This window comes from Pyrus communis, chromosome 11 (assembly GCF_041283825.1).
Source record: "Pyrus communis isolate YQ-2024b chromosome 11, ASM4128382v1, whole genome shotgun sequence".
Classification (NCBI taxonomy): Eukaryota; Viridiplantae; Streptophyta; class Magnoliopsida; order Rosales; family Rosaceae; genus Pyrus; species Pyrus communis.
This window is the reverse complement of record NC_142575.1, coordinates 28773312-28786043: the sequence shown is the minus strand read 5'-3', so window position 1 is coordinate 28786043 and position 12732 is coordinate 28773312. Positions and strand designations below refer to the sequence as shown.

Here is a 12732-nt window from a genome sequence, read left to right as displayed (position 1 = left end):
AATTATGACTTTTAGCACATAAATAATTTCTCAGCAAACAACTATTTTATTGTAATGTCAAACTCATTCTCAATTTTTGAAGGATGCGTTATTTTCATACACCCCATTTTACCTTTCATGCACCTTTTAATTTTAATTTTATATATTTTTAGAGTGTGTGTGATGTAAATTGTCGTGCCAACCATGACATACTGATTTTGTGTCAATCGGTAATGGTACGGTATTGAACCATACTGAAATTTCATGGTACGGTATTGGGAATGGATACCATTATCACGATATTACCGTACCGTACCGAAAATATAATATAATATATAATTATATTAACACATATTTATAATATTCCATTGCTTGCTTGATTTGTATAATGAGTATAAGAGATTAAAAAAAATGCTTGCTTGATTTGTATAATGAGTATTGGAGGGGTAGTTCTTCTACTACCATTGGGGCTCTATTGGAAGATGTGGAACTAAATGAGGAGTTCATAATTCAAGCTTGTGGGGGCGATGTGAACAAAATTGAAATGATGATGGAGCTTATACAAAAAAGAAGGAAGCAACGCCTTTTGGAGATATCCAATGAAGTTGATAAGTACTTCGCCGCTCCTTATATTAGCATTGTTATTGGTGGCTTTGATCTCTTGAGTTTGTGGAAATCAAACACAAAACAGTTCCCAATTCTTTCACAAATAGCCAAGGATATCTTTGCAATCCCCATTGTACCGTTGCTAGTGAAAATGCATTTAGCCTAGGGATGAGGGTTGTGGACCCTTTTAGGGTATCTTTGACTCCTAAAATGGTAGAGGCACTAGTGTGTACTAGTGATTAGTTTAGGGCGTATGAAGTAAACTTCTACAAGGAACCAATGGAAGATATGCTTCAATTTTACAAGGAAATGGAAGAAGTGGAAACAAGTAAGATATGCTTAATTTTTTTAGTAAATATGTTGTTAAATGGTTTTCAACTTTAATTCTTCTAGCTACTAATATATTTTCTTTGTTTGTAATGTAGGCTTGACACAAGCTCAATCTTCTACAAGTTCAATGCCTCCTCCAAAAGCTTTGACATCTCAAACTTGAAGAATTGATCAATGAATTTTACTTTTTGAAGTTTAGTTCCAATTTTCATTTGGTTTGAAACTTTAACTTCTATTTAGATTGTTAACTTCTATTTGTTTTGGTTCGTAATTTCTATTTGGATTGTAAGCTTAATTTTCATCAAGATCTTGATGCATCATTTGAATTATTGTGTGTGTGAATTGTGAATGGTGAATAATAGATGAATTTAGACTACAATGTATGAGATAAAAGTACAAAAAAAAGTTTTGCCCTTGAATTGGGTTAAAAAAACAAAAATAGATTTTGTCCCAAAACAAAGTGGCAATTACCATTGCCATACCATACCAACCAAACTTCGGTATACCGAAAGTTTGGTACAGTAATTGGTACGAGAGATTTGATACGGTAACTGTACTGAACCTACCCCTACATAAACACTGAGTAATGTGTTTATTTAGTCGCCAAAGTTATTACACGATTGAATATTAGGTCCCTAAATTGTTTTTTTTTCTCAGTAATATAAGTCCTTAAACTCATTAAAAATTGTCAATTTCATCCCCTACTTATATAGATCTTAAACTATTTTATTCAACTTTTCATCGATTCAAGTCACGTGACTTTCATATGATACACATTGGAGAATATATTGGCAGTTTTCATTGAGTTTAAGTACTTATCTTAGTGTATGAAGTTAACTTTAGGGATAAATTGGTTAGATTTGCAACGCTAAGGGCTTATGGTGAGGAAATGACGATATTATCCTCTAAATAGTGTCATGTTCAAGTCAGATGACTTAAATCAACAAAACATTGAATATAATAGCTTCAAATATAAAAGTTGGGATGAAATTGGTAATTTTTATCCATTTAAGGACTTATTTTACCATAAAAATAATCTAGAGAACTTATTTTTCACTTTTGTTTTTGTACTGGTTGCCTCATAGCTTTATATATAGAGTAAACTGTAGTAATAGTTCTTTAACTTTAACTCAACTGGAGAATGGTCCCTCAACTAAAAATTCATTGCCATTGGTCCCTCAACTTTAATCCAACTGGAGAAACGGTCTCTCAACTTTAACCCAATTTGAGCAATAGTCTCTCAACTTTAACCCAATTGTAGCAATGGTCCTTCCAACATAACTCATTTTGACAAAATTCTAACGAAGTTGATGAAAATGACCATAACTACACGTTTTGATGAGTTGACGAATACCAATTTTAGCAATGATCCTACCAACATAACTTATTTTGATAAAATTCTAGCGAAGTTGATAAAAAGGATCATCGCTACACATTTTGATGAGTTGAGGGACCAATGGTACTTGATTTTTAGTTGAGGGACCATTGCTCTAATTTGATTAAAGTTGAAGGATTATTGCTACAATTTACGCTTATATCTATATTGAGGTGAGACGAAAGTGGTATTTAGATGTTAAGAAAATGTACAAACTTTCAAATAGGGTTCTCTGGAATAAATCAATAGGGTTTTCAAGCCAAAAAGAGTGGTGTCATGGAGGCTCCACTGTCCTTTTCTATGGAATATATGGATGGTGGGTGGCTGGTTTTTCTTGAAAGGCACCATTTTTGTTTTGTTATAAAAAAACTTGGGATAGTTTGTTGTGGCCAAAGTAGGGTCCCTCAAGAAAGTAAGAGATTAGCTTTGCTCAGTGGTATGTCACAAGGCAAGATCGGAGGATTCAAATTATAGTGACCTCTCATCTTGTGTTATCTATTTTCTATTTCATATTATTAAATTTATAATTAGATTATGACTACCTTAACTAATTGACTCAAATCCTGAATTGGCTGAGAATCTGAGATTGCTGTCAAATTCTTATTGGATGGGATTTAAATTTAAGTAGCTAACCTATGAGCTTATGGCTCATAAACCAAATGAAAATGAAATAAAATAGGATCTAGCGTGTCTAATTTTGGTAGATTTTTATTTTTCATGATACATGTTAGATATCGCTTAAAACCTAAATCCAACTTCTGATCACCAATAGGTTTGAGAAATCTCATATTCTAATCCTTTAAATTATTCACTTAATTTATAAAGCTGAACCATGAGGAGCTGTATGTCTTGGTTCATAAACATTTGGTGATCTAAGTGATCCGACTAGATTAACTAAAAAGGAAAACTAATGAAAATAGTTTGAAAACTTTGAGTTTTAATGACAATGACGAAATAAAAGGTAAAGTGAATAGTACTAAGATTGACTTTTTAATATAAAAATATGATTTTTCGTTAAAGTGAACAGTACTGTACGTTTTTCGTTAAAATTCCCTAACTAAAATCAACTGCGTGATAGTCACTTGAAAGCAAACATCATTTGTACGAAAAGCAAGCACTTTATACTTTTCAGTGTAGATTTTTATATTATGTGTAAATGTGTACATAAATATATATATATATATATGTATTTTTTACTATTTTTTTTATGAGAGGTACCTTACCGAAGAGCCTAATATATAGCACGAAAGCTTTTGATCAAAGTATGTTCAAGCGAAGGGAAAAACATATAAAAAATTGATTCATGTTGTATCTCTTCAACTATGTTCTTGCTATCAGAGCCGGCCCTGAGGGTGTGTAAAAGGTGTCACTGCACAGGGCCCTCGATTTAGAAAAGCTCCCAAAATTTCATTACATGTATGCAGATACATATAAAATAAATTAGATGCAAAAGATGATCATATATGTGGTTCTAAGTGTAGCGTTTTAGCTTTTTTACCTTATAGCCCATGTGCTGGGTTCGAATTCATGTGCTATTGCTTTGCTATTTTTCAAGCTTTTGCAAATTTGTAAACTTAAAAAGCAGATAACAAAAATGCATCCAGCATGTATCGAACTCAAGACCCTTGAAGGTAAGGAAAAAAACATGGCCGATCAAACAACTTATTTTTGTTGTAGTAACCTATAATATTTTAGTTTTATAGATGAAAAGATTGAAAAAAAATATATATATAACATCAAAAAAATAAAAGACCTCCATCTAAGTTTTGCATAAGGTCCCTAAATACTAAAGGCCGGTCCTGCTTGCTATATTCCGTAGGTAGATATGAAGCGCAGAACATCTTTTCTTATAAAGCATAACTTTGAAAAAAGTTAACTTTATAAGTAAACTTCCTAATCAATTTCAATAAATATCATTTATAATTGCTACCACTAACTTTTCATAAATAGGAAATAGAAACTAACAAGTTGAAATTAAAGTGCAAAAAGGAAATTAAAATGGGAAACTTGAAACAAGTCCAATTTTGTGAACAATTACTGGGTATAGTCCAATTTTATTTAATTATTGGATTAGGTCCGATGACTCATTGTCCGCATTAGTTTATTGTTATATTTTTGCCAAAATTACACCTTAATGATAAGTAAAATAATTAATATTATTCCTTAATTTTATATTCAATTGGAAATTTGAGAGATTTTAATAGATTTATAAATCCATGATTTTTATGGAGTTGAACTAATTTGTAGAGATTTCATGTAAAATTTCGATTTAATTCACTAGAAATCTCATGGGAAGATGTGAGATTAGTGGATGCTTAAAATATACTACAAAATCTCTCCAATTCCCTCTAATTCCTCAATTTTTCCAAATTCTTTAAATTCTAATTCTAATTGAATACACTTTGTCACATCCCGGCCCGGGGTCCACCGCATCCTGGAACCGCTCCATCACCGTAGCACGATATTGTCCACTTTGGGCCCCGACCATACCCTCACGGTTTTGTTTCTGGGAACTCACACGAGAACTTCCCAATAGGTCACCCATCTTGGGATTGCTCTCGCACACTACTCACTTAACTTCAGAGTTCCCATGGAACCTGAAGCCAGTGAGCTCATAAAAGGCCTCGTGCTAGGTAGGGATGGGAATATACATATAAGGATCACTCTGCTGGGCAATGTGGGATCTTACAATCCACCCCCCTTAGGGGCCTGATGTCCTCGTCGGCACACCACGGCTAAGGTTAGGCTCTGATTGTCACATCCCAGCCCGAGGTCCACCACATCCTAGGCCCGCTCCACCACTGTAGCATGATATTGTCCGCTTTGGGCCCCGACCACGCACGGTTTTGTTTCTGGGAACTCACACGAGAACTTCCCAGTGGGCCACCCATCATGGGATTGCTCTCGCGCGCTACTCGCTTAACTTTGGAGTTCCGATGGAACCCGAAGCCAGTGAGCTCCTAAAAGGCCTCGTGCTAGGTAGGGATGAGAATATACATATAAGGATCACTCCCCTGAGCGATGTGGGATCTTACACACTTGGAATGTTATAAACTATTTTAAAATTATAATTGAATACACCTGCATTTCTAAGAATTTTAATAACCTGATTGAATACACATTGAATTTCAGAGAATAACTTAAAATCCTGATTGAATAGCCCTGAATTCATTAATAAAATTAAAATTTCTCAAAATCCCAATTGAATACACCTCCCTTAGACTTACTCATACTGTGAAATTAATTATAATCGATTATTTATTTTTAAAATAAAGAAAAACTAATAAAAATGGCTTCAAATCTTTGCATTTTAAAGAAAAACCATACACTGACTTTAAATGATAAGGACAAAAATAAATAAATAAAAAAACATAAAAAGTAAAAATCGCGATCAATGACGTCTGTAAAGAAGTAGCTGTCATTCGCTGCTTCCTCGGCTGGACCAAGGAGGCACTTCGGTCCTCTTAGGTATGATTCTAGCTCCATTAAAGGCATTCCAGTGGTAGCAAGTAGCTAGTAATCAATCTAGTGAGAGAGAGTGAGTGTGCATGTAAAATAAAAGCGAGCATGTAACTAAGGTAGATTTTGTTGAGTTGAAGAAGATTGAATAAAAGACTGGCCAGGCTTTGTTAGAGGGTGGATGAGGAAGCAAAGAGACAAGAAAGATCGATCGGTTTGTGATTTTTGTGTCTGTTTCAATTGTCGACATAACTAATATCAACTTCTGTTTTCTTCTTCTTCTCAATATCCTTTGTGTAGCGTCCCCTAACCACCCACCAAAACTCCATCAGACCTAGATTTCAAACCCAAATTTGATCCAAGATGCTAGAAGACAATACTAGCAACAGATTACAACAAAACCAAGCTAATTTTACCTCCTATTTTCAAAGGTTGTAGCTCGATTCCATTAGAGCAACTCTCACTGAGAACCCCTGCTTGGATTATCTTACTTCCCATTACAGAATTTTACATGCAATGGTACCATAGGGATCCCCAACTTGCGAAGGTCTTGTATTTGGTTGTTTGAGGTCTCAATTAAATTCTAATTTGTGATGATGGTGTTTGGAGTTCTTTTTGGCTATGGTGGTTTAGAGAGAAGGTAGAGAGTTCGAGAAGAGAGAGAGAGTTCTGGAGTGTTCAAAAGGAAAAGAAGAAAGAAAAGGGGAAGAAAAAAGAGTGGGCCGAGTTACAAACACAGCACAGTAGTGTAGTACCGTTAAGTTTCATAAACAATGTAGTAAATTTCATAAATAATGTCGTAAGTTTTCATAAACAGTGCAGTAAGTTTCATAAACAATGTCATAAGTTTCATAAACAGTGTGAGGACACATAAGTCCGTGCATCAATTTTTTTTTAAATTTTTTTAATATTAAAATTATGTCATTTTCATTAAAATTTAAGTTCATTTGTCTTTTTTATTAAAATTTAAGGGTTTTTCATTAAAATTTAAGTCTTTTTAATTAAATAAAGTTATAGCATGGTTTTTTTTATTAAAATAAACTTAGTCTAAGTCCTTTTCATGAAAGTTCCCTTAAAATAATCCCCTACTTGTAGAATTAGTTTTGTGCCGTGTTCTCCTCCCCTTTCTTCTTTTGAATCTTTTTCTTTCTTCTTTCAAGCTCTTATGATTTATTCCTCTTTTTTGAAATACAAGATCAGTAGATCACAATTTCTACTTTCTTTTCAGTGGTATGGAGCTTTGAAGTATTGCCATGAAAATATGAGTTTCATGCGTGCACTATTAATTTCCACCTAAGTTTTAGTTTGAACTTTGATTATACATATTTTTCTTTTCTTTTTAGTGAAAACTTTATAGGAAATTAATTCACTTTTTGTTTGCTTTGTTTATCTACCTGTATTATATATTTTTTTTATGAATCTATCTCTATATATTTATTTTATTCTACTTATATTATAGATTAATTGTATGTTATCTACCTATATATCACAATTTTTTCCATCTCAAATTAATTGTGTTATCTACCTATACGATATGTTCTTGTTCATAGTTTATCTGTATCACAAATTATTTTGTATTATCTATCTATACGATAAGTTTTTGTTCATAGTCTACCTCTATCATATATTAATTAATATTATCTACCTACACTACAAAAATTTTATTTTATTTTTTATCTACCTCTGACAATGTTTCTTTTAATTTTTGATAAACTTATAACATTTGTAATAATGTGTTTTTAAAATGTTTTTAATTAGAAAATAGATAGATAAACGTATTTGAAGATTCAAATTTAAAGAATTAAAAAAAAATGTTTTCAAGGGGAAAAATAGGTCTAATAGAAAATCAAATAAAATTGGACCCAATTCAAAAATAGCTGAATTTTTTGGACCTGGATCAAACTGCCCCATTTAAAATTAGGGTGACAATGGATATGGGGTCGAATTTGTCATTTGGTCCTCACATTTGTTTTAACTATTTTTTTACCTTGAAAGATGAACAATGTCACATTAAATATAGAATATACCATGTATGATATAGAAACGATCATAACCTCAAAGACTTATAACAACATGTCATTCAAATCACCAATATATATTCATTGGCGTTTTGAAATGACAATAATAGGGAACGAGCTTTGCTTTAACAACATGTCATTCAAATCATCAATATATATTCATTTAAAATTTAAACTTACATCAATAACGTGTACAAGATACAAATTTTAACAAAATTGTATATGAAACAAATTGAAAAAGGTAAAACTAAGGGACACTTAAACAACTGAAAAACTCACGTCACAAAAACAATTTCAAGTTTTGAACATCATTGCAGAAAACAACAAGCATTTATCTTAATTCGTATAAGAAGAGTTTGCATATGGTATTTGTTTATTTTTCTAGCTTTCCTATCAAAGAAACGAGTATGTAATACTCAAATATAGTACCAACCAACGTGCGAAAGGAATTTTGCCATACGAACACGAAGTCGATTTTTAAATTAAAATGCAGTCCAAATAAGAATGTGAAAACTCCCATATACACCACATTATACTTTTCAAATCCCAAGAACATGCTAGTAAAAATATATGTTACCACATTTGGTAAATTTAATGGTGGTGAAATCCATGCAAGTGTCGGTGTTAGGATGAGAAATTTACAGTGTATCGGGAACACCATTGGATATAGCAATTGTCATAATATAATTGAGTGAATTTTTTATCTAAGTTTCTAACCAATTCTATTACAACACGATGTACCAATCATGTTCCCGACACACTAAAAAATCTCTTGATAATTTAAAAGGGCCTCTGTACGTGGGAGTTGAGGTGGTAGGCCCTACGCTAAAGCTACAAAACCAAGCCATGCATGGTTGCCCAAAAATGAAACAAACAAGCAAAGCAATTGTGACACTGTAGCTTCTCAGCTCAATTTGGTAACTCGTAAACAAACGCAATTGGAATTTGGAGAGCAAAAATCTGGCTTTTTGGCTTTCGGCTTTAGGCTTTCGACTTTCGGCTTTTGACTTTTGGCTTTTGGCTCTCACTTCTCTTCTCAGGGAGAGAAAGTAGTGAGTGAGTGAGAGAAAACAGAGCTCATAAGAGTCGGTCTAGGAAGCAAATGAGGAGTGGAGCGAGAATGTGGGCGACAAATTTGAGAAAAATATTATTCATAGTGCTCTAGATTTGCATGGTTTGAATTTCAAAAAAAAACCCTACAAAAGATACAGATTTTTTGGTCATAAATTTGCAAATATAAACTCACTCTCTCTCCTGTGTCATCTCATCTGTCTCAGACAAGCAACTGCATGTGAGTAAAATCTGAACCTCTCAGATAATCTCTCTTCCTCTTCACTCACTCTCTCTCTCTCTCTCTCTCTCTCTCTCCCCCTCTCCCTCTCTCTCCTCTGCCTTTTTAATTTTTGTACTTTTTTTTTGCTAAAAACTTGGCTAGGCTTTTGGGTTTTTTCCTCGCCAAACGAGATTTTGGGCAATCTTAAATTCCTCTCGAGTTTGTTTTCATATCATGGTTTCTTGAAAATCAAAGGTTTGGATCTCTCTCTCTCTCCAATCTTTGTTTCTTTGTTTCTTGAAACTTCAAAAAAAGAAAAGAACCAGAGCAAGCACTACAAAAGCCACAAGAACATGTTCCTCCTCCAACTAAAATCATCATCAAGATCGAGCTTTTCTCCCATAAATTCCCTTTTCAATTTCTGGGTTTGATCCAAAAGTCCCATAATTGTTTTGTCAACTGTTGTAAAAGTAGATGGAATTATTAACATAGCAAAAGAAATGGCTCATGAGGAAGAACAAACCCAAAACACTAGCAATGGAATTATTGGATTGGGAAGCAATAACATCATCAGTAGCAGATCTTCATCCAAAAAAACAAAGCAGAAAAAAGTGCCACAGAGAGGACTTGGTGTTGCACAGCTTGAGAAAATCAGGCTTGAAGAACAGCAGAAGAAAGCAGCTGCTGCTGCAATTTTGTCCACCACCCCACCATCTTCTCTCTCATCACCAACTAAATCTACTTCATCTTCATGTCCTAGTTCGGTTCCGATCAGGCATTTTTATCAGCCTCCCTCTTCAATCCCATTCCCATCACTGGATCTGCCTTCTCCAAACTCAATTTTCCAGCCGCCGTTGATTCCACCGGCCCACAGCGGCGTTGATGGTAGAAAGTTAATGATCAGCAGTGGCACTGTTCCATTTGGAAAGAGAAATAGTTACAACAATAATAATACTAATGGTTGTGGGAATGGGAATCATGTTCCCAACTTGTGGAATCCGTGTGAGTTCAATGTTCTTGATCATCAAGAGAGTTCTAATCCTGGGTTGGATCCTGGATTGGCATTCAGGTCTAATTTGAATGTGCCTTTTGAGTCCAACAACAACAACCCCATTTGGGCTATCTCCAATTTTCCAACAAGAACACATCAATTTCATCGACAGCACCCTCCTCCACCGCTACCACCACCACCATCACCTCCCCCTCCTTCAATGGTAACACATTTTTCTACTCTATTTTCTTCATTATTTGGTTCATAAATTTTGTAATTATGTGAAGAAATGATACATGCGAGTTAGGCATATTAAATCAGGGTAGTGTGCCCTCCTCTCTATAGATTAAAATAGTTTAAAATATCGTCATATCAAAAATTAAAATTTAGTTACATGAAGAAATCACTTTTGATGATGCACTTTTCTAATTCTATTTGCTAATGAATTGTTGGGATGTGGAAAATCTTGCAGGTGAATGTGTCAACAGCAACTTCAACATCATCTGTACTAAATTTTCAGATAGAGCCCCCTTCAAACCAAAGCTATTACAGCAACCATGCTCCTATGTGGCCGGATGAAGAAAAGGTTCGTTCTGTTCACCTCTATAATCAGCCTAGATGATTGCTTCATTTTCCTGAAATATATATCTAATTTTCGCATCTCAAAAATTAAATTTCTCAGTACTTTATTTGCAAATCCTTCTTCCTAGTGGGAAATAGTCCAACAATTGGGATCTCATTAGAGTTGGAAATCCTATTTCTTATATTGGAATTCAGAAAGAATTTGTATATTTTATTTCAGTTTGTTTTATTTTGTTCGAATTGAATTTGAATTTGAGTACAGTCTGTTCGGTAATTTTATGAGGCACCTAAGAGATTGGTGTTTCTGCAAACCTAGGCGTAGCAAGCCAAGTTGCCAATAGCAGTGTCATCTTCCATCTAAGCCTAAACTCTAAATTTCCTCCTCGTAGTTTAGATAAGAAAGAATATCGCTATAATACTTCCATTAATTCTTGCTATCTTTAATATGTAGTAGATGGTTGGCATGAAGAGGCCCTATCCATTTTCTCTGGAGAATCCATCTGTCCCCTCCATCAACTTCAAGTTCCCTACCTTTGTTGCTCCACCTATAAGAACAGATGAAGGAACTTCATGTGGGAACAGCTCCCCCTTCAATTTTGACCCAGCAATCAACCCAAATTTCAGGTCAATTTATCTCTAATTATCTTCCACTTATTTATAACAAGCACATTATTTTGCTGACTTGGTTTTCCTTTCTTTTGCCCCATATTCAGAGAAGGCCCTTCATGCTCAAATTCAATTTCAGAGTCGAATTCGAGAAGCAGCATCAAAGAAAATGGGAATGTCAATGGAGATTTTCTCACCCTAGCCCCTCCTTCAACTAGTTGGACATGTCCTAGCCCAAAACTCAAACTCCCTCCATCTTATCTTGCTTTTCATAACCGCGAAGTTCCAGATTTCGAATCATTCCCCTATCAAGTGAGATAAATGAACACTTCCCACTTCTCATTTCACTAACTTTGTTTTGCATTTTCATTTCATTTTCTAATTTTTTTTCATTCATCCGAATCGTTATAGGGGAATAACGCAGATGACACATATTACCAGCCTGGACCAAGTATTCCAAATCCACAACAAGCTTTCTACAGCTTCTTCCCACCAGCAAAGTCACAAAATGGTAGGGCAGCAACCACTCTAAACAACAATTGTAATGGTGAAGTAGGAGAAAGTGTTGATCTCAATTTGAGGTTATAAAATCCGTTTCTATTTATTGATTAGGCCCTTTCTTGTGGTACTTGTTTTCTCTGGAAACCATATTAGAAAATTCCTTTTTTTTCATGATTCAAATTTAGACTTAGATGGGTCTAAATTTGCATATGTAAGCTTGAGCCTTGTGAAGGGTGAAAAGTTTGAAAAAAAAAGGGAGATGCAGATTTGTCAGTATGAGTGGTTACAATTGTATTTTTATGAAGCCGACGTGCTTGTGTGCCTTGGGGTTTTGGGGACTTGTGAGTTATGTTTTGAGTTTGTTTTTGGTTGGGGGATGATAGATGACCGAGGCACTGCAGTTGCTAACAAACTTTTGCATGTGGATTGTGGAGGATCTGAACTGATTGTGCTTTGTCCTATCGTCTTTTATGTGGGGTAGGCACATACACTTTCAATATAAATGGTAAGGCTTATTTTTAGCTCCATTCCTAGAACTCGATTTTAAATTCATTTTGCTCTCTATTACTCAAAAGTCGTTATTTTTCTCTTCAAAACTCAAAGTTTGTTTTACTTTACCCCCTGAAATCCAAAAGTCGTCCCTATAAAACTAAATTTTCGCTCCACGTTGCTTTAGATCTGTTAATTTCTTATGTGGGTTCGATTTGAGTGTGTCAAGCTAATCAATTTTTTTCTTTTTCATCTCTTCAACTTCTTTTAAACTTAATATTCTTTAATTGTTAAATGTTAATGTATAATGGAGAATTATAATCAAATTTATTGCACATGTGACATAGTCTTATTGAGTGTTAGGTCCCACGTATGTTTCCGAAAGCGACCTGAAAGTCCACAAGTCAAAGTGAGATGAATTTTGAGTTTTAAAGAGTAAACTGATGACTTTTGAGTTATTATGAAGGATAAAATAAGATCAAAATAAAACTCCATAAAACGTAACTAAAAATAAGCCTAAAAT

At 34.1% G+C, this 12732-nt stretch overlaps 1 protein-coding gene across 2 annotated transcripts; it reads left to right on the top strand.

Annotated features, from left to right (window-relative positions):
- Nucleotides 1-8860: 8860 nt before the first annotated feature.
- On the top strand, nucleotides 8861-12247 carry LOC137741398 (uncharacterized). 2 transcript variants are annotated; one of them, XM_088680581.1, is made up of 6 exons: nucleotides 8861-10254; nucleotides 10504-10617; nucleotides 11068-11237; nucleotides 11327-11416; nucleotides 11448-11531; nucleotides 11631-11859. In XM_088680581.1, the coding sequence occupies exons 1-6, from the start codon at nucleotides 9541-9543 to the stop codon at nucleotides 11749-11751; spliced, it is 1293 nt and encodes a 430-aa protein (XP_088536707.1). In that variant the 5' UTR covers nucleotides 8861-9540; the 3' UTR covers nucleotides 11752-11859. The 2 variants fall into 2 exon arrangements, with proteins under 2 accessions (XP_088536707.1, XP_068337220.2); XM_068481119.2 differs by having other exon boundaries at nucleotides 11327-11531; nucleotides 11631-12247.
- The last annotated feature ends 485 nt before the right edge of the window (nucleotides 12248-12732 follow it).